Here is a 26,662-nt window from a genome sequence, read left to right as displayed (position 1 = left end):
AAAATGGCTGTTCATCGAAAGTCCCCATCCAACCTGAAAGAGCTTGAGAGGATCTGCAGAGAAGAATGGCAGAAAATCCCCAAATACAGGTGGGCAAAGCTTGCAGCATCATACCCAAAAAGACTCAAGGCTGTAATCACTGCTAAAGGTGCTTCAACTAAGTAATGAGTTAAGGGTCTGAATACTTCTGTCAATGTGATATTTCAGTTTTTTCTTTTTAATAAATTTTCTAAGTTATCAAAAATCTGTTTTTTTGCTTTGTCATTATGGGGTCTGGGGAGTAGATTGATGTGAAAAATTTAAAGCATTTTAGCATAAGGCTGCAACATAAAATGTGAAAAAAATGAAGGGGTCTGAATACTTTCTGAATGCACTGTGTGTGTCTGTCTATATTAACAGCAAAACTATATTAGATATAGGTCTGTCCTGAAACTAATATGCATTAACAAATTGTTTTTGTCACAGTCAAAAAGTTTTTAAAAGTGAAAAAAAAAAAAATACAACAATGTAAGAACAGTTCATGTACATCCAGTCCCGAGGGTTTGAATTAGTCTTTATTTTCACTGCAAAGCTCAGACATAAGTATCCGGATGAGCACGTCTGGGTTGCTCTCTTCTTTCGATTTCATAGCGGTCACGCTCCTTAAAGTAGCGACTGACATCTCTGAGTGTTTGGCCAGTTAGAAAGGCCCCAATAGCATACAAAATTGTGGTTATGAGTCCAAACAGTGCGACAGCTGCATCCCCACCACTTACACTGCAGTTCATCCAGGTAAATCCGTTACGCGCGTAAAGTCGCTCACGACGAATGCACACATCGGTTGAGTTCACGGAGATCACTAAGTGCAGGTACAAAGCCACCGCAATCACGTAAGCAACTGCGCCAATTATCTGGAATGCAAACTGCCCAATCAGGAGCTTCCTTGGCAGCAGGTGGGCGGGTTTACTGCTGGACACTACAAACAGGAGGGAAAGTGCACCAAAAGTAAGGCTGAAGGCCACACCTCCGTAGACTCCAGGTGCTCTCATTTGTCCATACTGCATGTCAAGATCGCGCACCTGCTGAAGCTCCGTCCCCTCGAAGGGGATGATGGTGTCAACAAAGCTGGTTCCGCCCATGCCCATCGCAGACATGCCCAACTGAGCCATATGTGCAGCTACCACGCAGATAAGCACTAATGCATTGGTCAAGACAGCGCATATCAACACAATACCTGAAACACACATACAAACACATACAATTACTACAAAATCTGCAAGCTAGTCTAAAAGAAACTTACTAAATAAGAGCCCTTAAAGTACACATTCTAATATTACTGTGTGAGAATGAACATGTCTGTAAGCAACTGAGAGTGTAAAAATGACACAAACTGTCCTCTGTTTAAGATATACTATGAAAGAACTTTTGTGAATACAGGTCACCTGCAAACATAATGTATGTGACGATGTTAGAACATGAGCTCACATAAACAGAGCTTTGCATATCTTTGCAAGATGGAAAACAGTAATGTATGGTTCTTCATGACAGATTGGTATCAACAGGCCTAAAAAGATAAACCGGTTAGACAAGGAGGAAGGGGAGAAATACAATGTTGTTATGTCAAAGGGTGTGATTTAAACCAGAGTGAAACCAGACCCGTGTGTGTGCGCATGTTTGAAAAGACGATCCAAGAATCAACACCCATGTTCAGAGAATTCCCTCAAACGGGTTTCAGACATTTTGACATAGTTGTTCAAATATGTAATAAATGTAATTCAGGATTTGGGGGGAACTGAATGTAATAATGTAAGAATCAACCAATGAAAAACCAGTTATCCTAATATTGTGTGGGGGACATGTCACCAGCAATGTCTATGGTGGTTACGGCCCTGTACACTTCCAACATACATAATGCAAAGATATTTTTATTGCAACATTCATTTTCCATTTATATCTGTCAGTGAATGCCTACCTCTCCTTGAACAGATGTTAGAGCATTTTGACTCCCTGTGTTCCTCTCGAGGAGCACTCCTCGCATTACTTTGAGAACCTCTCGGGTAGTACGGAGGCTGGCCGGATGACCTGGATCAGACACAAAACCATTGCTGCTGAGGTTTCCCAGAGCCATACATCTACAAACTAAAATACTGAAAACAATAGTGGTGACACTTTACAATAAGGTTCCATTCGTTAACACTAGTTAATGCATTAGGTATCATGAACAAACAATGAACGATATATTTTTAACAGCATTTACTAATCTTAGTTAATAAAAATGCAATTGTTGATTGTTAGTCCATTGTGCATTAATGATAACAAATACAATTTTAGATTTTAATAAAGTATTAGCATATGTTAAAATTAACATTAACCAAGATTAATAAATGCTGTAAAAGTATTGTTCATTGTTAGTTCATGTTAACTAATGTAGTTAACTAATGTTAACACATGGAACCTTATTGTAAAGTGTTACCGCAATGGTAATAACATATGAAAGTAAGTATAACTTTCTTCTCTCTGTTTAGTTTTCCTTCATTTCCTGGGTAAAATTTGTATCTGTTAAGTGTTTTTTGTTTTTTTAAGTGTGCAATGTCACCCACCTCTCACTTTCTGATCGTCGCTCATTAGGACTGTCCCGCCGGCTGCGGGGCTCTCTCTCTCTCTTCTCACTATAGTCTCCTCCATTTCTCTCTCTCTGTGCACGCTGGTTTCTGGGTGGCTGGCTCATTGCTTCATAAACTTAAGGAAGGAGGAAGATACTGTTGTTTGTTTTGCATTTATATTAAGGTTTTCAAATCCCCGGGGAATACAATCTCACACCCAGACTCTGAGCCAACCAAGAGACCCCCAATATACAAATGTAACATGTTTTAATAACTTTTATCTATAACAATAAAAAAATTTTTTTTATTTTTCTCCACTTTTCTCCCCAATTTGGAATGCCCAATTCCCAATGCGCTTTAAGTCCTAGTGGTGGCGTAGTGACTCGCCTCAATCCGGGTGGCAGAGGACGAATCTCAGTTGCCTCTGCATCTGAGACCGTCAATCCGCGCATCTTATCACGTGGCTTGTTGAGCGCGTTACCGCGGAGACGTAGCGCACGTGGAGGCCTACACTATTCTCCGTGGCATCCATGCACAACTCATCACACACCCCACCGAAAGCTAACCACATTATAGCGACCACAAGCAGGTTACCCCATGTGACTCTACCCTCCCTAGCAACCGGGCCAATTTGGTTGCTTAGGATACCTGGCTGGAGTCACTCAGCACACCCTGGATTTGAACTCATGACTCCAGGGGTGGTAGTTAGTGTCAATACTCGCTGAGCTTCCCAGGCCTCCCACAATAAAACATTATTAAACAGTATTACTGTCCTCATCATTAGTTCGGATGCTGCTTTGGTTCAGTGTAAATGAAATGCAGCATCAGAGCAGCCTTTAAACTTTGCTGTTGACATTATATCATATATTTCTTAAATTTAGATCAATATTTAAAAGTATTTCATATTTTCATTAATTTCACATATCTATATTTATTAAATAATCTAATGTTATATTTAAAACATTAATGTCAAAACATTATTTATGTGTGAATGCATTTATGCCTTCTCTGAGCAGCAATGAACAGTTTGATAATACACCTAAATGCAACTTCAGATGCAGCTTCAGTGTCACCTTCTCAGTATAAAGATGGCTTTAGAAATAAATAGTTTAGAAAAATGTGCAATATTTTTAAAAGGAACCCATGCAGTCAAAGTTGCATACGCTGTAGCCTACATATTAGTTAATCAATGAAACATGAACAATGAATAATATTTTGATAAATAACATTAACCAAGATTAATAGACGCTGTAATAAAAATCATCGTTCATTGTTAGATCATGACACTAACTAATATTAACGAACAGACATGTGTATCGTTCCAGAAATTAAATATTTAATATACAGCCTATATCTCAAAACGGACGCGCGTTTGACCCTGCAATGATAATAGAGTCGCGTACAATCTATCACTGAAAGTACCGGTTTATAAGTTTCGCTCGTCACTAGTTTCAAACGACTTCATCAAAACAATATGAAACAGCCCATCTTTATTTGCAGATTCACAAAACAACGCTTTCTAACAAACCGTATAAAGCCCACTTACTTGCTTAAAAGGACGCCGATCACATTTGTTTTTGTTTTCCCAATCGAAACTCCACTTTTATCGCACGGATTTTGACCGAATCTATTCAGTAAACTCTCGCGATGATCGCTCCTACTGTTCCGCACCTGTAGAATGGGTGGGGCTCAGGCGCAGGTAAAAGGAGCACGTGACAGACGAGTCAACCCTTGAACGGATCCGGGGTACTGTCCGGAATCCTCTCAGTGATAACCCGAGCAAAGGTCGCGGTTGATCGCTGAATCGTTTGTTTTCTTCGACCACAGACGCTGTTTTGAATCAGAGACAGTGCTTCAATCCAATGTTTTACATATGTTAGGAGAAAGAGCAGCGGGCTGTTGTAGTTGCCCGACCCCAGGCTACTGGAATGTTGTAATAAAAGAAAATCAGATCATTTAGATGCAGATTATGCAGCTCTTTGTCAGTGTCAACCATAAAGATCTCACAGCAGGAAACACAAAACCTTTTAGATCACAATACAAGTCATTGTCAGAGTATAAGTCACTGTGATGTCTTCATTTATGGGTCCTAATACAAAGTAAATCTCAAATATATTGCCTACAGTATAAAATAATTGAATATTGTGTGGGTTGCATGAAAAAAAAAAAAAAAGATCACTGCATGAGACTTGGCATTTCACAAGGTCCACATTCATTCATGTTGAAAAGCTTGATCACTTCCTTAGTCTTTTTGGTGTTAAAGCAAAGCTGTTCACAATTGTGAGAAAAAAAAAAAAAAAACTTTAGTTGTCATTCTCATGATCCAATGAGCTCAGTTGAATGATCGTCAAATTCCTCTTTCCTTCCAACAGTTTTAGCTTTGAACAAAAATACCATATGCTGTGTACAATTAATAGTTATATGCTCTGAATAGGTTAATGAGCCTAATTAACATAAGTGATTTGCCTCACCTGACTGCATTTCCTCCTGTTTTTCTTCCCAATTTACTAAAAAAATACAAACACATCCTTACGGTTTAGTTCCTCAGGTCCCTGAAACTGCACGTTGGCCAGGGGTAAGAGATATGTTCTTAATTATGAATATTTATTACTCCTGTCTGTATTATGTAGGTCACAAAGTAGTTGAGGATGCCTTGCAATGTCAGTTGTTTGATGGAGACAGAAGATAAAGTAAAAGGATTGTATCATATGTGTCTTTGATTTTCCATGTTAAACCTCAAATGATTTGACCATTTTTTTTTTTTCCCCCTACCACACAGGTGTAGTGGATATGGATTCTAGGCTTGAGGACCATGAGCTGAGAGAGTCCCAGAGAGAGTACCTGGACTTTCTGGATGATGATGTACATTTTTCTTTTTATTCTCTTTCTGTATTTGAGCTGTGGAGGGCCTTATTGATTTGATTACAATGTCATTGAATGGTGTGTGGGTCTTTTTTTTTCATTTACAGCAAGACCAGGGTATTTATCATGAGAAGGTGAGAAGTATGGTGTCTGAAGGTCAATGTCGTCTCATTGTGAACGTCAATGACCTGCGCCGAAAAAGTGAAAAAAGAGCTAAAGAGTATGTGTTCTCTTAGGAAAATGTAATATATACTGTATACATTAATCGCAGTTTGACAGATTTATGAAAGTTGTCTATGAATTTGTCCCTAAACGTGACTTGACGCTGATCTGATTAATGGTCTGTTCATTGACTCTCTTCTCAATAGATTGCTGAAGAACGCTTTTGTTGAGTTGGTGGCATTCCAGAGAGCCCTGAAAGACCTTGTGGCTTCAATAGATGCCACTTATGCTAAGCAATTTGAAGAGTTTCATGTTGGTTTTGAGGGCAGCTTTGGAAGCAAACATGTATCTCCTCGTACTCTAAGTGCACGTTTTCTTGGAAATCTTGTGTGTGTGGAAGGTATTGTGACTAAATGTAAGTGGGATTTTACAGCTTTAACACATTTCATCGCTCACTTTAAGTACATTTGATAATTATGGCATAATTCAAATTGACACCACTGCAGTTTCTATACAATGTAACTTGCTATTGACCATATGCCAAGTGTCCTTTGAATTTATAAGGATATATTCACAATGAAGTCAGACTGTGATGCTAGTTTGCAATCGTTTTGCCCACACTTTCACTACAACAAATTTGAAACTGCCTGGGTCTGCAAGTGTTCAGAATCTACAATCCTAAACACTATAATTAGGTTATGGATATACACTCTTACATTATACCTAAAATGTGCCATGTATGCATATTCCACCTTAATGGAGGGGATAAATATATAGGCCACAAATCTTAGAACTTGTAATCTGATGTGACGGCAGGTTCATTGGTCAGACCTAAGATTATGCGCAGTGTCCACTATTGTCCAGCTACCAAGAAAACCCTGGAGCGAAAATACACTGATCTTACCTCTTTGGATGCTTTTCCATCTAGTGCCATCTATCCAACCAAGGTGAGTTCCCACAATACAAACAGAACTGTCTGATGTTGGTAATATCAAAGACTCCAATAAGGTGACCATGATTTTACCAATGATGTTGATGATTTACCATCAACATCATTTGTTGGTCCTTAAACAACATTCCTATCAAAGCAACATATTACAAAAGCTAACAATGAACTACTTTTAAAACCTGATTGGATGATGATGTTGTTCAAGCCCCTAACCATACCCTTCACCCTATCCCTAAAATCTTATTGGTTGAAATGAATATCGTTCCAGAACCAAAAAGGATGTTAATCCAGAAGCATGTCCTACTTTGCAAAACCAAGCCCCCCCCCCCCAACCATACAATCATGGATTCATTCATTTTAGGTGCATAATTGTACCCCAAGGACATAATTTGTCTCTCTGACAACAAAAATCTATCTTCACAGTACCTGAAGTATACAATTACAGTATGTATATACCCAAACAAGTTGTAAACCCTAACGAGAGTTACAAAAAAAAGGTTCCCTTGAGGGGTACCACTCCAGTGATGGCCCTTAAAAGGTACAGTTTTGTACTTTTTATTTTGTGCTCCATAAAATGTTTTGTTTTTCTGTGCTTTTGTAGGACGAGGAAAATAATCCACTAGAGACAGAGTTTGGGTTATGTTGCTATAAGGATCACCAAACGTTGACCATTCAGGAGATGCCAGAGAAAGCCCCTGCAGGACAGCTGCCACGCTCTGTTGAAATCATCACAAATGATGACCTCGTTGACCGGGTGAAGCCAGGTGACCGTGTGCAAGTTGTAGGAGTCTACCGTTGCTTACCTGCTAAACAGGGTGGCTTCACCTCGGGGACCTTCAGGCATGTTTATTCCTACCCTTTCAAGTAATCTGGATTGGGCATTTGTGTCAAGACTAACTGCCAATTCTCGACAGAACAATCCTGTTGGCCAACAATGTGAAACTTATGAGTAAGGAGATCGTGCCAACTTTCTCTGCAGATGATGTTGCCAAGATCAAGAAGTTCTGCAAAACTCATTCCAAAGTAAGAAGGGGGTGGAGGACAAAACCGTCACTGAGTTGATTTATTTATTGCAGTTAGTTTAGACTTTATACTAAGCTGATCAATTTCATTTGTGCTACGCAAGTGAGGAATGTTGGTATGTTTTAGGATGTCTTTGAGCAACTCAGTCATTCCTTGGCTCCCAGTATCCATGGCCATGAGTACATAAAGAAGGCCATACTGTGTCTGCTGCTGGGGGGCAATGAGACCAATCTGGAGAATGGGACACGTATTAGAGGAGACATTAATATTCTGCTCATAGGTTTGTTTAGGTTTTTAATGTTTGACTGTCTGACTTGGCTCCTCTAAATCTCCTTGAACTGGCTAGATGAGTACAGTTTTCTTTCCTGTGCTGACATATTTCCTGTTGAAGCATAAGTTGGGGTGGGACATATTTAAGGTCTCACTTTTTATTAAATAGCACTTAGTTTGTCACAGCCGTGAATAAGATGCTACTTGTTATTGCAAGTTATAAGTAGGGGGTGTTAGGAGTAGGGACATTGTCGCTCTAGAAAGCATTTCATTGGACATAATAAAGTGAGAGCCGAATGGCTGATCAATATTTTTGGTCTATTTCTGGAAGCGAGAATATACTCATTTAAAATGACACTAGCATATACAGACTAAAGTTAGAATACTTCCAATACAGTCTGACTCTGGGTGCAATTATTTATTCATTCATTCATTCATTATTTTCAGGTGATCCTTCTGTGGCGAAGTCTCAGTTGCTACGGTATGTTTTGTTCACGGCACCAAGGGCGATTCCCACCACTGGAAGAGGCTCATCTGGGGTGGGTCTGACTGCTGCTGTCACCACTGATCAAGAGACTGGTATGGGCGCTTGCACACTGGGGATAGCTCTGGAACATTTGATGCGTGTTTTTGGAAGGCATGTACTTGAGGGAAGAGGTGGTTCAGTTTGAAAGCAAGTGGCAATCGCTGATATAGATGGTTATCTAAAATATACTTCTTGACAATGTACCAGTAAACAATGAAACCCTTATCCAGGCTCTCCATCTACAATTAATATTTTTAGCTTGGCAGAGAAAAATGATAAAGGTCACCAGTACAGCACAATTAGTCCAGCCTTTCCGAGACACTCATTGGTTTAACGCATGCCTAAATCAGTGTGTTGCAGCAAACATTTAAATTCTTTCAACTTGGTAACGCTCCGTCATGCGACCAATCACAAACCCTTGTTATCCCTCTCCATCCAAAGTGACCATCTCCACTGAAATCAATACATTTGTAGTGTTCTCTGACACAGCGTAAACTCTAGTAACACTTATGTTTAATTTAAGGAATGGTTCACCCTAAAATGATAATTCTGTCAATTACTCACCCTCATGTAGTTTCAAACCTCTGTGACTGACTGTCTTCCATGGAACACAAGGAGATATTCGCACAATGTTGGCCTCAGTCACCATTCACTATCTAAGCATTTTTTTCCATACAGTGGCGTCTGAGACCGTCATTCATTCATTCTGACAATCTATCTCCTTTTGTGTTCCACTGAAGACAGTCACAGAGGTTTGAAACTACATGAGGGTGAGTAAATACTTGAATGCTAAAGACCGAAATCAACTATCAAGATTACGTTTCCAAAACATGTTAAGTCTGCAATAAAATCTGACAATAGTAGCATCATAAATGTTGCTGCTTCAGCTCAAGTCACGTTAAGAATGCTTTCAGGCTGGTCCAGCTAATGTGCAAGAGAGTTAAAAATGACCTGATAAATCAGCGTTCAAACATTATACAATTTTCTAACTTGCATAATCTAATAGTATTTTTGCTTCCTCCATAATCTTCCCTGACGGCTAATACAGGTGAGCGTCGCTTGGAGGCAGGAGCAATGGTGCTTGCTGACAGAGGAGTGGTATGCATTGATGAATTTGATAAGATGTCTGACATGGACCGAACAGCCATCCATGAGGTGATGGAGCAGGGGAGGGTCACCATTTCCAAGGCTGGGATTCAGGCCAGGCTTAATGCCCGCTGCAGTGTGCTAGCTGCTGCTAACCCAGTGTATGGAAGGGTAAATATTATCTATTAGCTGGTATTCTCTATTATCAGGAGCTTTTTGGTTTAATTTTACTGTATTCCTCACCCAGTATGACCAGTATAAGACTCCAATGGAGAACATTGGGCTCCAGGATTCCCTGCTTTCCCGATTTGATCTGCTCTTCATTGTTCTGGATCAGATGGATCCAGATAGCGATCGGGAGATCTCAGAGCATGTTCTGCGTATGCACCGCTACCGAGCACCAGGAGAGCTAGAGGGGGCAGGTAAGACTGCCATCTGGTGGTCATCAGCAAAAAGAGCACACTGGAGATACATGTATTAACTTTTGGGCTGACCACTTTAAAAGTAAAACAAATTGAGGACCACAATATCTGGGAGTAACCACCAACTACATCATTCAAAACATTTAACTACCCAGTTACCTACAGTTTAGTGTACAAATAATCCCTAGTTTATGACCTTGCCTTTTACGGATCCATACTTTTGAATCCATAATCGGCCTGGGGCTTTATTTCATTAAAAATGACTAGACTAATACTTTTAGCAAATTGTCTTTTAAATGAGTCTATTGTTCTTTAGCTAAGAAGTTGGGACCCCAAAATGCCGTTAAATGACATTCAGTATAACTGTCAGTTACGCTGTTTAAGTGTCAAACATTATCACAAATTGTTAATCAGTTAATTCATTGTTGTGAGTTGATTAAAGGTGTACTCAGTAAATTTGTTATTGTCCTAAAGAAATTAATAGTAATTTTGTAACAAATGTATAAAATCCTGAGCACTTACGTGAGATTAAGGCTCCCGTCATTTTAGTAACCTTACAAAAGCTGTTTTATTCTACCTTGACAGGGTCCCCTTATGGGGGATGCCATGTTAGGATCACATAACCAGTTAAATCCATTTGCTTAATATCAGTAACCACCCTGTTATTTGACACTTTCTCTAAGTCTAATGGATTAATCGTGGCTGACTGTGAATGGTGCATGTATACATTGGTATCAGTAACTGCAAACTATAAGTAATGCTGCATCCATGCCCCTAGGTGTCAGTGTAAATCCATTGTTGGGATAAGGGATGGGGGTGGGGTTAGGGCATCTACAGCTTGCTGGGAATAAATCCAGGCACCTTTGCACAATGGGTTACAAGATGACATTAACAATTGAGTGCACCTTTAATCAGTGGTGTGTTTTGTCAGTTATAACTTGACTTGAGGTTTGAAGTTAAAAAGCCCTATCATTCTGTCTATCAACAGCAATGCCACTGGGGAGTACAGTGGATGTGTTTGCCACAGAGGACCCAAATATCACAGATGCAGCTGAGCAGGAGCTACAAATCTATGAGAAAAAAGACAATGTCCTGCATGGCCACAGGAAGAAAAAGTACATTTCAGTCTCTTTTAGATTGTCTCAATCCTTTTAGTTGCTATAGAGAATTTGTGTGATGTAGCCTCTCTGCAATAATTCTGTACTATCTTCTTGGAAGAGTGCACAAAAGCCCAACGGGTTGGTTTCTGTGAATGTATCTTAAGGGAGAAGGTAGTTACCATGGAGTTCATCAGAAAGTATATCCATGTCGCAAAACTGGTGAAGCCGGTCCTGACACAGGAGGCATCGGACTACATAGCAGAGGAGTATTCCAGACTCAGGAGCCATGACCAAGTCAACAGTGACTCAGCCAGGGTCTGTAGAGCTCCGTTCATGGTTACTAATGCTGCCTTCATGTGCTATTGGAATTATCCTACTTCTGAATCGGTAATTACGAGTACGTCGTGTTTACGTGCTTTGTCAGAAAGAACAGGAAACATGGACGACGCCAGGTTCATTCATACATGTGTATTATGGTGTCAAAATAAAAGTTCCTCATATCACTCTGTTAGCTTGCTGACGATAATGGAATTTGTCAAATACAAGCTGTTTTCACAGTGTAAAAATGTACAACATGCATAGAATGGTTGCTGATATACATAAATGAATATGACCAAAATGGCAAGCGCTAACAACTACCTGTATTTAGAAAAATGAGCAAAACCTGTCATTCACATCAGAAACTGTTCTCTCCTCTGCCATGTTGGAAGTTTATGACTCCCATCTCGGAAACTCGGGTTTCAAAATTATCTCAGAATTTCCTAGTCGTAATTACGATTTGAGGGGTCATTCATGTGCAACTTCCGAGTGGGGAACCCGTATTTGCGATAATTCAGATGGCACGTGAAGGCAGCATTATACTACTATTTAACATGTCCTGTGTTGCTGTAATTCCTATTAAAACAGGAAGTCTGTGCATGGGACATTGGAAGTCTTGTCCTTTTCTTCTTAATAGCAATAGGGTTTAGTTACATCACAGGCATAAAACATGATTTGCTGCTTGCATGTTGGTTACAGATGGTATTAGAGAGAAGGACTTTCTAAAAAGAGTATTCAATAAGACAAACTGATGTAGCGCAAGATCAATATTTTTGGTCTTTTATAGGAAGCAGAGACTTGAAATTTAAAATGTGTAAATCTGCTTAATGCTAGTTGGCCTCAACTAATAGACATGGACTAAAACCCACAAATTCCATGGGGTCTTTAAGTTTGGACACACAGGTGATATTTTCCATCATATTATTTTACCTTAGAATTTGCTTTTTGTATAGACAGACTGTGTCTATGCCTACAGACAATGCCTGTGACTGCTCGAGCTCTGGAGACCATGATCCGATTGGCTACAGCCCATGCCAAGGCCCGTATGAGTAAAACCATTGACCTGAGCGATGCGGAGACTGCACTGGAACTCATGCAATTTGCTTATTTCAAAAAGGTTATGCAACCTTTTGTTTAGAACTTGTCCTCGATCACGGATCGTACCGTTTTGTAATTTCAGTTCTGTTTCTGGGTTGAATCTAATTTGATGTGGTTTTGTAGATTCTAGAGAAGGATAAAAAGAGGAAAGTTCCTGAGGACTCCAAGATAGACATCTCTCAGAGCCAGGAGACAGAGAGTCAGAGGAATGTTAGGTCAGTAAATGAATTACAAAATATTTTGTGTAAATTTGTGCAAGTGAAAGGGAGGCTAAAATGGTTACAGAGGAATTCAACCAGAGAAAAACTGATTGTTTGAAGTAGTGGGTACGAGCTTGCTTTGTCTACAGGAAGCGCTCTCGCATCTCTAAAGATGATGTTGAAATGACCCAAGATGAAGAGGACTTGGACCCATATGACTTCACAGAAGATGAAAATAGTAGGTAGCCAGCAAAGCCTAGAGTCTATTCTTTTTGCGTTTCAGTAGGTATATGCTAAATCATTGCAGGCTCTGGTCCATCTAAATGCATACTCGAATCTCTATCACTAATATGATAATGGTGGTGTCTTTGACAGCTCCGTCCAGTCAGAAGAGCAGACCAGCATCTCAGAGGAGCAGTCAAAGGAAGAAGGCAGACATTAGTCAGGACAGGTACAAAAGAATTATTTTCACTCTGTCAGATCCTGGCCTGTAATTTATACTGATTGCTTGTTAAACTGAAGCACTGCATGGGGTGGGGAGGGCAGGCAATGTTTGCACTTCCATTTCGATCTCTATTCAGTATTTTGGATGATCAGTTAGAGGGGGGGGGGGGGGGGTTTTATATATTATAAACAACGATTTGTCTGCTCAAGCATCCAGACATTGGCTCAACCCATGCCTTAAGTTGGGAGTGGGGCCAGTATGGAGGGTCTTTTTTTTTTTTTGATGTTACCTTTTAAACTTTTTGACCACTTTTAGATTGAAAGTCTTCAAGTCTGCTCTACTGAAGGCCTTTAAGGTGACCAGATCTCAGTCTGTGGCAGTGTCAGAGCTTCTGACTCTCATTAAAGATGAGGATGAGCAGTTTGACCAGGACGAGGTTGACCTTCTGCTGGAATGCATGCAGGATGACAACCAGGTCATGGTATCGGAGAATGTTGTGTTTCTTATCTGAGGGAGCAGCGTGATGGTCAACAGCATCTTATGCAAATTCAAGATGTAGATTACAATTATTGTGAATGTGCCAGCACTTTGCTACACACTTACAAATCATCAATAAACTGAGCATTTATGGTTGAATTTTTATTGTTTTTTTTGGGGGGGGGGTTACATAATTTTAGTTTGCAGGAATTTTCAAGTGTATAAATACATCAATTAAAATATTTAAAGCAAGTATAGCTTTTTTTTTTTTTTTTTTTTATAAACCATTTTCCACTGTGGAACAGAATTGCCATATGGCATTTTAAGTCATTGTTAAAACTAAAAGGAGTGGTAATTCAGTATGTCCAAGTAAATGTACAGTATGGCAGTTTCCATAACTAACATTTAAGTAGATTTTAGTCTAGGTTCTTACTACATCAAGATATTACCATTGCACTATTGATCATATTCTGCATTTGACAGCAAGTGCTTTCTTTGTAGTCCACTGTCCTTTTAAATGGATATTTGGTCTTCTGTAAGAGAAGTTTAAAAAAGTTTGAGGGTGTAAAGCATTTGTTTTTCATAGTGTTTAAATTGTTATTGGTGGGGGGAATCAGATATATGGATACTCACAACCATCTGTCATTTCTGGTTCAATCTCTCCGTCTCTTTCCACCTGTCTTCTCCTTTGTACTCTCTGCAAATAGTACAATGCACTCACAACAAGACCCAGGCACATGGCCACTGCTACAAAGGCGCTTATTGCCACTGTTGTTGTGGAGCTGTTACTAGAGTTGTCCGTCTCTGACTGCAAGTGTCTAACTGGTCTCCAAATCTCTCCAGATTGAGTGTCCAACAGTTCAGTCAAATCTATTGAAAAAGGAATTTAAACATTAACCACAAGCCACATAATACTTAACTTGAATTGTCATTTGTACTGTAGCTATTTAACAGGTGTGAAGAATTTTTGCTTTCCCCATACAACTTTGTTAGCACAAGTCAAAAGTAAATCTTGTGTAAACTCCTGTAACTACAAACCTTCCAGAGACAAGAGGAAGATGACATCATCTCCTTTGATGAAGCTTCGACTCTTCAGACGACCGTGTGTGATGTAACTGCTGGTGCCGTAACCTGGCCCCCGGTAGAATTTACTGCCATCTGTGTCAGTGACTAGACTGCCCACTTTCCTTGGGTCATCCCAGACATACTTTACATTACCCATAGCTGCACAAAGAAAGATGATTTATTTATTTTGCAAGACATCTTTAATCCAGAGTTGATAACGAAGATATCTGTATTTAGCGCTTGGCAGTAATGGCTCAAAACCTAGTCTTTTTAGCCCTGTCCCAAGTTAAACCCTAGCTCTTGCGGTCTCTTTAAAGCAAGTCGGGTCACTCGGCTGCCATATTTGTAACACCCCAACACAGGATGAGAGGGGAAGAGACATTCATATTTATGAATAAAGCACTATATTGGTTAGGGATTGGGTTATAGTTTCTCTAACCAATCAGGTATTGCTTTTCTCATGAATATAAATACTCTTCCTCTGCCATTCTACATTTTGGAAATTTGCCTCTGGGCAGCTATTTTCTAGTCATGCAATTACAGCTCCTATTTGCTTAAATGGAGAAAGACAAATCCCCAAATGTGTTGGTCTAGATCACATTCCAAAAACATTTCAAATCAACAAATTCTGACAACAATGAACAAAATGAAACATGAATTGGGATTCTATAGCTCAAATCACACAAATGCGGCATTTTTTTAGGCTGGTCCAGATGATGTACATGCATGTTCTCAATAATAATAATAAAAAATAATTCAAATCAAAATGGTAATTAACTCTAATGCGGGACATCCGTTCCTACAGCTGCCATACTGAGTCCACTTCAGGTGTGTCATTTGGGACAGGGCCATTGATTGACAACTGCGGAATGCCCAATCTTTATTACATTCCCTCCCCAACTGCCTCTTTGTATCTTACAATCTGTGGAGGTCTTAGTTGGATCTGTAGTAATTGCCCTCAGGTTGTTCATGCGATGTTGGACATCTGGATTCTGGTCCATCAGCTCCATAGATGCCTGTCTCCATGGACATGGCCATTGCAGATTATCATCGTAAGGTCCAGAAGTCAGGTGGAAGTAAATTGCCATTTTGTCTGGGCTATCCTTAATTCCATTAATGTACAAGCCAATCTGGAATGAGTAACCATCTGGGGATAAGAAGCGAGGGCTGTAGGTTTTGGAACCAGTGGGGGTTGTAGCAAGAAGACTGGTAAAGTCACGAATACGCCAGGTGTGCTGAGGACACTGTGTCTCCGAGAGGTTGATGTCATCCAGAGACATCCCCCCCTTTGATGCATCTCTTCCTTTAACCCCCTCAAACACCACTCTGAATTTTCGAGAGACATTTAGAGTCACATGGTACAGCTCCCAGGAGTCTTTAAGTCCACCTGAATAGTATGAAGTATGCGTTATCCATAATGCACATAGACTAAGAAATTATCCACCAAAAAATAATGTTTTGGTAAATATTGGGTTTTTAAGATTAAGATTTTTTACCACTGATCTTCTCAATTAGTCTTAGTTCTCCTTTGGGGTTTTCTTCAGTATATTCGCGCACCCAGATATTTAACTGGTCGTCAGCACCCCCACTATTGTAATGATAGAACTGCAGACATTGGAATCCTCTGTTAGGGTAAAAGAGGCGACTCTCCAGGTAAGCCTTGACTCCTTGGCTACCCGTGACTGTACTGAAATGCATGAAGAACCCAACCCCTGTAGAAGAATTAATTAGATTAAGCCAAAATTTCACAGTTTCTCAGACCTTCTTGGACCAAATAATGGGAGTTTAAAAGATCATTATGAGTCCTAATTCATGTAGCAACCTTTCACAGAGAGGCTAGAGAAGGGCAAAGAATATTTCAAAGTATATCAATAAAATTTGTTTATCACAAAGACCAAAGTTCTGCCATAACATCATAAAAGAAACCAAAGTAATATAAGAACAGTGGTCTGCCAGACAAACAATGTATTGTGCCAAAGATACTGATTAGATTCGCTGCAGAATGATGAACTTTTATTCAGCTTTTTCCACAGTGGTTGTACACCAATGAACAAATGACAGATAATAACAACATTTATTCCTCAGAAATGCCTTCCATATTTACTGTTAGTGTTTATTTTGCATTTTTAAAGTGATATTCATACCTTGACATTGACCCAGAGTGGTGAAGTCGTTCTTTGGACCCCCCTCTACCATTTGTACACGAGCCCACAGGGCATTTCCACCCTCACCCTGGATCATACCACAGATATTTGGTTCCTCAAAGTGGCAAGAGTCCAGGAAAGTTGAGGATGTAGCTGGAGGAATAATTAGAGATGTGTCAGAGGGGTAGCCTAAGTTAAAGCTGAAATGTGTAATTTCTGTGACACTATAGCATCACCAAATAGAATTGCAAAAATAATCACTGTTTTCAAACAGCAAATAGCTTACTTACAGTTGTCTCTGCATATTAAGCATAGATGCAAGAAATAATTTTAACATAAAAAATTGCACACATCAGCTTTATTTGAGAAATTAGTCTTTATCTTATCTCTCAAACTAATGTCAATATATTGATAAAAATTAACGAAGGATAACAGAACCACAGGTCAACCGCTCTAAAACAGAAATTAATCCAAAAACAAAGTGTTATAAAGTTTAATCATTAAACTCACTGCAGTTGTATAGCCTGTTCAGCTTGAGCAGGTCACTATCACTAAACTCCATGCGTTGGCCAATCACATCCAAGAATTCTGGTATCTTGGTAACAATAGTTGGCTCTTCGCCTTTGTTGAAGGATGTCTTACTATAGTGCATGACAGAACCATAGTCATAGGGCACACCGAGTGAGGTTGACACTGTGTCATCATATGATTTGAAGTTGTGCTCTTTACCTAAGTAAGAAACAAACCAGGAGACATGCAAATGTGTAAGCAGTTAATTAACAAATGAGGTTGTATGCCTGTATTATTAGGATATACAATATAAGATTTTAAAGGAATAGTTCACCCAAAAATTACAATTCTGCCATAATTTACGTTACTCCATGATGTTCTGAAACTGTATGACTTTCTGTCCTACAATGTGTACAAAGCAAATGGTGACTGAGACTGTCAGTGCCTAACATTTTATGTAACATCTCCTTTTGTGTTCTGTGGAGGAAGTCATACATGAATGGAAGTAAATGATAACAGGATTTTCATTTTTTGGGGGTTGGACTATTCCTTTAAGAGTTAAGCAAGAAAGAATGATATTTATGTAACATGGAAAAAAGATCATTTGATCGCATATATTATTGCAGTAAATGCATGCATTGATAAATGCAATTATTACCCTCTTCAATCTCGTCCCACACTATTGTGACATAATCATCTCTGTCGGCTCTGGACTGCTCGTGCCAGAAACCCAGAGCATGCAGAAACTCATGCTCCACCGTTCCTAAACGATCACAGTTCGCACCAATTGACAGTTCCTGTTTCCCAACTTGCCGATTCCCCACCGAAGAGTAACATCTAAGGAACAGAAAAAAACATCCTGGATATCACCTTTTTGATAAATGTTACATGAACCAAGCTACATGCATTAATTTATATGTAAAAATTATTTTTATGATTGCATGTGATGTGCAGGATGTTGATGTGTTGGATGAGTGTAATGCTTTGAATTACAGCCTATGTTTCAGATGTCAGTTTTCTCACCCACTGCCTTTAAATACAAAAATGTAGTTTGGCTCTCCACTCCAGGGTTTGAAGTCAATGCAAGTCTTGAGTCTGTATTGCTCAAATGCTTTTAGTATCACACCTTTGGCACTGATTTCTATTTCAATTACATAAGAATGAGAGAAAGAGTGAGGAAAAGAGAGACAGGTTGAGCGAGCAATGGTTAATGGATAAAAAGTCAGGATAAGAATGTCAGGTGAAAGTTGTAATTCAATTGAATTTAATCCATCAATCTCCAGATTCACCTACCAAGGCTATTGTCTAAGACGTACGGCACAGTCGTAGGCCAGCGATACTTTTCACCCAGAATGCCATTTTTGCTTTGTGCCTGTTAACCACAAACATTTTACAATGTACATCTTATGTAAATATACATATAGGCAGAATAAAATGAATGAAAAATAGTATGACAGTCATAATGAAGAACATTTGAACTAACTTTGAGGAACTTACCTTGTCTATCACCATGTCCCCTTCCAACAGGTTAAGCCCTGCCTCTGTTGAACAAGACATTAGTTACTAGTCACTGGCAATAAAATAACAATAGTGTCTTAAAAATTATACTATATATTTAACACAACATGTTGATGTTTCCACAAACCTTCATTTATATCAAATATATCATGGTCTTTTCCATTATCTACATCAGTCTCTGTAGTGCCTATAAAAAATGTAAAAGAAAAAATATTTCAAGTAATAAATAATAAGTTAATTAATAAATTAATATATATATAAAAATAAAAAAATTCCAGAGGATAGAATATTAAATCCTATAAAAGCTGTTCTCATCAAAACATGTGAAAATGGTATGGATTATTAAAATATTTATGGGATATGATTAAAGTTGCTCACCTGTGAGTGAGGATGTTGGCTTTGAAAGAAAACATTTGATAAATGTCAAAGGAGCACATTTAATTCAACAAAGTATTAACTTATAAGCCTTTGTTTTGTAATTATTGGCAACTACTTTGTTATTTTGTAATAACAAGGTCAAAGGATGTACAATACACACCCAAAAATGATAAATACATTTCAATACAACTGCAGTTTTGCACTAACAAATTATGTAACATAGCACTGTATTGCAGTAATTAATATAAGATTTGCACACCCAAATACCAAAAAAATGGTAACCTAAAAATGTGCTTTTTTGGTAACATCTAAATGAACTTATTATTCATTAATCTAAAAATGCATTTATTTAGAATGTATCACTGAATCAATCTGAATAAATTATGTTACACCAACAAAACAAATTTCATGGGTTAGATCAGGTACAAATAGCTCCTCAAGGCTACCACTTTTTGCAGTGTTGCGATTAAATGCAACACGACAATGCACAAAAATATTACAAATTAAATGTAGCGCACATATTGCACATTGTTACTGACAAGCAAATGCAATGTCATGCTATGTTAGCTTTGATATCTCTTATGTTAACTTTACAGCATTATATTGGAATAGAATTTTGGGCAGAACAATAGTTTTGAATGACCACTATCCCTATAACAAAATCATTGAATTCTGGACTCACCAAACACAGGCTTGTAGCACATAGGGACAGAACGAGAAATGTCTGAAGAGATGCCATGAGTCCCTATTCTCTGTACCATTAACTCAAAAACCTTGGTGGACCTTTATATGTGCACCAATTTATAGAGCAGAAGAGCTTAGTTAGCACTGATAAGAGCCTGCACCTGATAGGATATTATTTATAACTCTAATGTTCATCATGATAATAGTCATGCATAAGTGTTGAAAGTAACTTTGTTACCTCACTGTCTCAAGTGCCTCACTGTCACCTCGATTTTGGCTTTTTTTTTAAAGAAAAGGAGGGATGAGTCCATTTTTTAAGTAGGAACTGTTTTGAAAATACAGCCTTGCGCACATCAAATTATAGCATTAAAAAGTTTATTGCACAAAATACAACAGCACATTAAAAGTATGTGTTATGTATACTGTTTTCTATACAGGGACTGTTTTAAAATACAGTCTTCAAAAAATCTTGTACATCAAAATATTGCATTAAAACCTTTTTTGGACAAGGGAAAAAAAAGTGTGGCAGTTTTAAAAAGCATACTACCTATCTCACAAACTAAAATATTCAGACAAATAAAATATGGCAGTGTTGATTTAAAAAACTGCTTAAATAGATGCCAGAGGCTGTATCTGCATAGAAAGTGCATCAGCTAAATTGTACAAAATGAATCAGAGTGAAATGATTACATAACTTATTACTTGAATCAGATAAGTCAAAGCATGATCGAAACTTGAAATGTGTCAGTTAGCATTTGTATGAAAAGACAACAAGTTAATCAGACAAGTACTTGCTGTTGATCTTAATGTATTTCAATCAGACTTTTCCAGAAAATGTGTATGTTTAAAGAATTTATTACATTAGTTATCTGACAGCTTTCTTGTGGTTAAGAGTCATGCAAAAGTCTTGATCGCAAGCATCTTTTTAGCATTAGGTAAGATGTTGTCCAGTGGCTAAACCTGTGGATTGTGCTGTCAATCATCTAGAACTGAGGCCTAAGTGTGTTTTTCATATGATGCCAGAAGGGCCCACTGAACATTCATCTCATCAGTCTGGTGAATGTTCTGTAAGAGAAACAAAGTGTTACAGTTAAAACATTGGCAGTGTGTGTGTACATATACATACATTTATTTTAGTTATTTGATATTCATAAGTATGTGTATTTGACTCACGGTAACGTCCTCAGAGTAGTAGCAGTGGCGCAGATTGAGATGGCCAATGAAGTTGCGGCTATAATACTGTGGATCGCCGTGGGGCATCGCCACACACACAGGGCAAACCTAGAGGAAGCCAGAAGGCGAACAAAAAGCTTTGAGCATGTGGATTGCTCTGTCTCTCAACCTGAAGCAACAAAGCAGTCAACAATACTCATTTGAACTTACTGATATTCTTAAATACTCCACAACGTAATAATATTAAAGAGAAAGAGAGGAAATGGGTTTATCTTTCCACAGTGGATCCATTATAACATCAGTGGCATGACACATATACTATATTCTCCAATTTCTAAATAATATGTTGCAAATGCAATTCAACACATTAGATATTAGAACCACTCCATATGATCCAGGACTCAACAATCAGGATGGCCTGATGGCCCGGGGCCATTTACAGAGTTTTGGGTTCATTGACGGAACTTTCACTAGCGCTATTGGGCCAGCGCTGTCTTCGCATCTTGCAAACTTAAACAACTGGTTTTCTGTGATAAATTCAACATTGTTGTTGCAAATTGTGCTGATCTGAATGTAACCAAGCTAACATTTTTATCTGGCTGATACCAAACATGAGGTTTTGTTGCAATTGCAAGAATGACTTCTAATAGTCTGGGAAGCATCAGTTAGAATTGGTTGATGATTATAAACAAACAAGTAATGTGTCGCACTGTATTCCATTGTTTTCAAGCAAAGTGTTTTTTTATGAATTCATAGCTATATTTACATCATAGTAAATTTGTGTAAGTAAATTGTATTTTACACAATTAAAACTACCTATTGTTGCTACCTATTTATCATATTTGTGTAGGGCCAGTGAAAATATTGGCAGGGCCAGCGGAAAAAAATCTTTATTGTTGAGCCCTGTAATCTGTATTCACGAATCCAGACTGACCACACGTTTGCTGTAATTGGCATGTTGGGCATTGCAGTGATCTCGTAGATCTAGTTCATCCAGTCCATCTTCCTGACAGTAGGGACACACAAATGTCCTCACAGTGTAGCTGAAAAAAAAAAAAAAAAACAGTGAGGAAAATGGAAGGTGATGTCTGAAGAAAGTGGTGTTGCACAAAATACCTCTGGAAAATGTACCATCATCTATTGTAGTAGACATGTTTCAAAACACATAATTTTTATATTTTTATATCAATATTTTTAAATAAATTTTATATTCTTGTTTAAATAGAAACTGATTGTAAGTCTATATGATTGAAGTTATCAGCCTTGTCTCATGAACATTATGCTACTGTTTTCTCATGAAAATTACGTGCCTTATAACATGTTTGGCTGCAGTTTCCCAGTAAACTTTCCAGCGGGGGGCACCAAAAGCGAGCGAAATGGTGTTGTAATCAAATGAGGGTTTTAAAGGTGAATATTAGATGCAGGTTTTGATGAGTAAAACGTACCTCCCTAACCTAAAACTTTAACCTAAACCTAACCGAAATTGTCCTAAAAGCAAATGAAAGGTAGACGCAAAACAGACATACTTACTCTTTACCAACACCTAAACCTAACCAATAGTGTCCAAAACAAAATGAGAAATGAAAAGCTCATTTTCTAAAGCAAATAACAAGCTTGTTTCACGTGTCAACTTGACTGGTCTTAAACCGCAGTCTTCTGAGTCCAAAGACCGACACTCAATGAGGTGAGCTACCGTGAAATACAAGTGTTAAAATGTGTCTTTTTTTAAATGATGCATTATAGTGAAAGTGTTTTGATATCATAACATAGCAGTGTGTGAGTTACAGAGCAAAAAATAAAAAAAATGTAAAGTCATAATTAGCCTTGGTCTTCGTGATTTGTGTGAAAGTGAATAAAACGTGCAGTTGTTGTTGTTGGAAGTTATCTGCTTAATGAATAAATGTCAATTTTAAATTGCCTGTGCTTTTAGTAGACACAGGTATAACATACATATGAATTAAATATTCAAATATTTAATTTTTCTTCTTTTTTTGGGGGTTAAGTTTCATAAATTCAATTTGATGGAATTTTGATATGAAATTGAAATGTATAAATCAAAAAAAAAATTCTTCAATAAAAGTGTCTGGGGATGTAAGTGTGTGTATGTCTTGGTGTAAACTGAGGGAACAGTTACCCCTGAGACTGCTGCTGTTGCCTCCCTTCCATTAAAGTGATCTCAGTTTGCCATGGCCTGTGAATGAAAAATTTCCTGGTAAATCCAGTCTTTATCCTGACCATCCTTTCAATTAAATAATAATAATTTTGCTTGGACTTGCCATTCATTAAGCTCAGCCTCCAAATTATCTTGTAATGGGGCAGGTGTTAATGCTGGGGCAGCCTGGACAGGACCACTTGGGGTAGGGTGAATGGTTGCTGGATGTGTGACAGTAGTGGCACCTGCAGGTTGAGTTCGGGTCCGGGGCAAAGGAACAGGTCGTGTGGAGGAATTTAAAATGAGAGGGGCTTGAATTTGTGAGGCAGGAGCCGGGGCATCCTGATTAGGGGCGATGCCTAACTGTGCTTCCCAAAGCAGGTTGCGGATACTGTCAAAAGTTTGAAAAGTAGATTCTTTAGAATTTCTCATTTTAATCAACATTGATTAAACATTACTATTCAGTGGACTGCTGTATTTAATCCCATGAACATGACTGAGATTCCTCATTTATTTGCCTGAGAGTTACCCTCGTATGTTTGTGCCAACAGGTCTTCCTGCACTGAATGTTTCAGAATCTCCAGACAGGATCTGGTGCCGAAGCCTCCGCCTATCAAAAGGACGCTGAAATAAAAGTAGAACCAGGAGAGGGTATTGTTAATAGCACTCAGTGTTTGATCACCTCAGTTTTCAGATGCTACATTTGGAATAGAATACTACCATACTGCATACTACATTTTTATACTACAGAAGCAGAAAGAGTAGTATGGTAGTATGCTATTCAAAACATAATCTAATATTTATTGCACATTTCATCAGGTGATTCCCTTACCACTGGATTAAAAGCAAAACCAGGACTGTTTACTTGGCCTCTGCAGTGTGGACAATGAGCTCTATGTCGAATAGATTGACTTAGGCATCCTTGGCAAAATCTAGACATAGATTCAAGACAATTATATTTTTATTGCTTTTTTGTTACTGCTTAATTATTATTATTCTCTTTTTTCTTTTCATTACTCATTGTGTGTGTTGATGATTTGGCTATGGCTATGCTTTGGCTATTGTGTGTACTGTAAACACAGTCATGCCAATAAAGTACTTTGAAATTAAATAGAGAGAGAGAGAGAGAGAGAGAGAGAGAGAGAGAGGGGGGGGGGGGGGGGGGGAGGAATCTCCCTTCAGAAATACTTTCACTTTTGACTTCCAGGAACTATTATCAGGTTGTTTAACAAAAGTAACATGTTGAATGCTGAGGAAGGGCATTTTCACAGGTTATAAAACACTATACGTGAAAATGAGGTTCCAAAACAAATAAAACCAAGCAAGCTGATTTCACAGAATGAAATGAAGTACATATTCCATCAACAGTTGAATGCACAGCAGATATTATTTAACATTTCCTTTATAAAAAAAAAAAAACACTTCAAAATCACTTGGAAATTGGAAATTTGATTTATTGAATGAGTTCCTGTTGCAGCCTGTGTCGACAAAACTTTATTAACGATTTTTAGAAAAAATATATTTCATTATTATATTATAGAAATTAGCACATGTTCAGTATTTCTGACAAAGCCTGTCTTGTGTAATCTATGAGTTTGTCAATTTATAAAGTGTCAAATTATGACAAAAATCCAACATGCAAATCACACACTTACATTTTTCCACAACAGGGAGAAGGCTGGGAAGGATTCCGTATTTTTCCCTTACAAACAGGACACTCGTCTTCTGAAGTGGACATGTCTAAATCATGTGCTCTCTGACCTGTCTACTGCACTGTCAGTCTGATTTCTATTGATGGTTTCATTTTCAGGTAGCTCAGCTGAAATATACAGCTCAACTTCCTTATGCCCATAAACAGGGAGTGTAACTTCAGTGTACTTTCCTGTCATGATGAAAAAATAAATAGAACTGGCTTAACCTGAAAGTCGACACTCATTTTATAAACAAATGAGCTCCACGTGCAGAGTTCCAAACCTTTTCTATGCTTTCAGTTTGAATTATAATTTAATGAACAACTGAATTTGAATTATGAATTTGCAGTTTAATGAGGGCTAATTTAAAGTGACTGATAAGATCAAGTCTGTCTTCTAATTCAGGCTTTCTTAAACAACTCAAAATCTGTCTATACTGGTTAGCAAATATTTCAGTTTCACTTTTATTCAGTGTGACCCATTCCAGCTCAGTTTCAAGTCCACTGTCACATGATTATGTCTTGATTATGGACATTTTGATAGAGCAAATGTGTGGACTATTGAACAGAGCAACTGTGGGAACTGTTCTATCATTGACTCACCCTTACAACGTCCTGGGACTTTTCAGTGCAACTTTTGGTTTCACCTATCTTCGTGTTCTTACATTTATATTTATCATTTAGCAGACGCTTTTATCCAAAGGGACTTACAAAATGTCTGTCTGTCTGTCCATCCATCCATCTATCTATCGTCTGTATATCCATCCATCCATCCATCATCTATCTATCTATCTTTCTATCTATCCATCCATCCATCCATCGTCTGTATATCCATTCATCCATCATCTATCTATTTATCATCTGTATATCCATCCATCCATCTATCTATCTATCGTCTGTATATCCATCCATCATCTATCTATCTATCTATCGTCTGTATATCCATCCATCCATCCATCATCTATCTATCTATCTATCCATCCATCCATTCATCGTCTGTATATCCATCCATCATCTATCTATCTATCGTCTGTATATCCATCCATCCATCCATCCATCCATCATCTATCTATCTATTCATCCATCCATCCATCGTCTGTATATCCATTCATCCATCATCTATCTATCTATCGTCTGTATATCCATCCATCCATCCATCCATCCATCATCTATCTATCTATTCATCCATCCATCCATCGTCTGTATATCCATTCATCCATCATCTATCTATCTATCGTCTGTATATCCATCCATCCATCCATCATCTATCTATCTATTCATCCATCCATCCATCGTCTGTATATCCATTCATCCATCATCTATCTATTTATCATCTGTATATCCATCCATCCATCTATCTATCTATCATCTGTACATCATCCATCCATCCATCCATCATCTATCTATCTATCCATCCATCCATTCATCGTCTGTATATCCATCCATCCATCGTCTGTATATCCATCCATCCATCCATCCATCCATCATCTATCTATCTATCCATCCATCCATCGTCTGTATATCCATTCATCCATCTTCTATCAATTTATCATCTGTATATCCATCCATCCATCTATCTATCTATCCATCTATCATCTGTATATCCATTCATCCATCATCTATCAATTTATCATCTGTATATCCATCCATCCATCTATCTATCTATCTATCTATCTATCTATCTATCTATCTATCTATCTATCTATCATCTGTATATCCATTCATCCATCATCTATCAATTTATCATCTGTATATCATTTATCTATCTATCTATCTATCTATCTATTGTCTGTACATCCATCCACCCATCCTTCCATCCATCCATCTA

General features: G+C 38.1%; 4 protein-coding genes across 4 annotated transcripts; 1 reads left to right on the top strand and 3 right to left on the bottom strand.

Moving 5' to 3' along the window:
* Positions 1-534: 534 nt before the first annotated feature.
* Positions 535-4,248, bottom strand: si:ch211-191a24.4 (uncharacterized protein LOC100150331 homolog). Its single transcript, XM_051655813.1, has 4 exons — positions 4,129-4,248; positions 2,580-2,718; positions 1,952-2,061; positions 535-1,213 (listed from the first exon to the last, which is right to left on the bottom strand). The coding sequence occupies exons 2-4, from the start codon at positions 2,705-2,707 to the stop codon at positions 573-575; spliced, it is 879 nt and encodes a 292-aa protein (XP_051511773.1). The 5' UTR covers positions 2,708-2,718; positions 4,129-4,248; the 3' UTR covers positions 535-572.
* A 1,124-nt stretch (positions 4,249-5,372) lies between these two features.
* Positions 5,373-13,696, top strand: mcm3l (MCM3 minichromosome maintenance deficient 3 (S. cerevisiae), like). The gene is made up of 17 exons (XM_051655799.1): positions 5,373-5,444; positions 5,552-5,664; positions 5,813-6,021; positions 6,423-6,553; positions 7,157-7,395; positions 7,470-7,578; positions 7,705-7,858; positions 8,296-8,427; positions 9,423-9,631; positions 9,708-9,882; positions 10,871-10,997; positions 11,147-11,297; positions 12,277-12,417; positions 12,522-12,613; positions 12,748-12,836; positions 12,974-13,049; positions 13,359-13,696. Exons 1-17 carry the CDS (start codon positions 5,373-5,375, stop codon positions 13,552-13,554), a joined length of 2,415 nt encoding a protein of 804 aa, XP_051511759.1. The 3' UTR covers positions 13,555-13,696.
* Positions 13,697-13,707: 11 nt separating this feature from the next.
* mep1ba (meprin A subunit beta a) lies at positions 13,708-19,894 on the bottom strand. Its single transcript, XM_051655802.1, has 14 exons — positions 19,818-19,894; positions 19,136-19,154; positions 18,885-18,944; positions 18,737-18,780; positions 18,533-18,611; positions 18,263-18,380; positions 17,898-18,076; positions 17,240-17,458; positions 16,730-16,882; positions 16,082-16,297; positions 15,505-15,972; positions 14,559-14,744; positions 14,154-14,390; positions 13,708-14,053 (listed from the first exon to the last, which is right to left on the bottom strand). Coding segments are annotated over exons 1-14 (2,037 nt in total). The 5' UTR covers positions 19,875-19,894; the 3' UTR covers positions 13,708-14,051.
* A 306-nt stretch (positions 19,895-20,200) lies between these two features.
* Positions 20,201-25,656, bottom strand: LOC127416441 (uncharacterized). Its single transcript, XM_051655812.1, has 8 exons — positions 24,800-25,656; positions 23,977-24,076; positions 23,674-23,768; positions 23,269-23,535; positions 23,127-23,183; positions 21,927-22,035; positions 20,993-21,100; positions 20,201-20,884 (listed from the first exon to the last, which is right to left on the bottom strand). Exons 1-8 carry the CDS (start codon positions 24,880-24,882, stop codon positions 20,816-20,818), a joined length of 888 nt encoding a protein of 295 aa, XP_051511772.1. The 5' UTR covers positions 24,883-25,656; the 3' UTR covers positions 20,201-20,815.
* Positions 25,657-26,662: the final 1,006 nt, after the last annotated feature.

The sequence above is a fragment of the Myxocyprinus asiaticus genome, chromosome 25, assembly GCF_019703515.2.
Source record: "Myxocyprinus asiaticus isolate MX2 ecotype Aquarium Trade chromosome 25, UBuf_Myxa_2, whole genome shotgun sequence".
In the NCBI taxonomy this organism is placed as follows: domain Eukaryota; kingdom Metazoa; phylum Chordata; class Actinopteri; order Cypriniformes; family Catostomidae; genus Myxocyprinus; species Myxocyprinus asiaticus.
This window is presented reverse-complemented; position numbering and strand designations above follow the sequence as displayed.

What these genes read in the sequence shown, in the direction of transcription:
- si:ch211-191a24.4 (XM_051655813.1), bottom strand. Translation starts at nt 2,707, where the DNA reads ATGAGCCAGCCACCCAGAAACCAGCGTGCACAGAGAGAGAGAAATGGA. An exon ending in CGACGATCAGAAAGTGAGAG is followed by an intron (nt 2,062 to 2,579) that starts GTGGGTGACATT and finishes TGTCTGATCCAG; the next exon opens with GTCATCCGGCCAGCCTCCGT. An exon ending in TAACATCTGTTCAAGGAGAG is followed by an intron (nt 1,214 to 1,951) that starts GTAGGCATTCAC and finishes TGTGTGTTTCAG; the next exon opens with GTATTGTGTTGATATGCGCT.
- mcm3l (XM_051655799.1), top strand. Translation starts at nt 5,373, where the DNA reads ATGGATTCTAGGCTTGAGGACCATGAGCTGAGAGAGTCCCAGAGAGAG. An exon ending in GGAAGGTATTGTGACTAAAT is followed by an intron (nt 6,022 to 6,422) that starts GTAAGTGGGATT and finishes ATGTGACGGCAG; the next exon opens with GTTCATTGGTCAGACCTAAG. An exon ending in CATGGCCACAGGAAGAAAAA is followed by an intron (nt 10,998 to 11,146) that starts GTACATTTCAGT and finishes ATGTATCTTAAG; the next exon opens with GGAGAAGGTAGTTACCATGG.
- mep1ba (XM_051655802.1), bottom strand. Translation starts at nt 19,874, where the DNA reads ATGGCATCTCTTCAGACATTTCTCGTTCTGTCCCTATGTGCTACAAGC. An exon ending in GGGACATGGTGATAGACAAG is followed by an intron (nt 18,612 to 18,736) that starts GTAAGTTCCTCA and finishes TGTGGTTAACAG; the next exon opens with GCACAAAGCAAAAATGGCAT. An exon ending in CACTCTGGGTCAATGTCAAG is followed by an intron (nt 16,298 to 16,729) that starts GTATGAATATCA and finishes ATTCTTCTACAG; the next exon opens with GGGTTGGGTTCTTCATGCAT.
- LOC127416441 (XM_051655812.1), bottom strand. Translation starts at nt 24,882, where the DNA reads ATGTCCACTTCAGAAGACGAGTGTCCTGTTTGTAAGGGAAAAATACGG. An exon ending in GAGGCTGAGCTTAATGAATG is followed by an intron (nt 23,184 to 23,268) that starts GCAAGTCCAAGC and finishes TTTCATTCACAG; the next exon opens with GCCATGGCAAACTGAGATCA. An exon ending in CCAATTACAGCAAACGTGTG is followed by an intron (nt 21,101 to 21,926) that starts GTCAGTCTGGAT and finishes GGCTTCCTCTAG; the next exon opens with GTTTGCCCTGTGTGTGTGGC.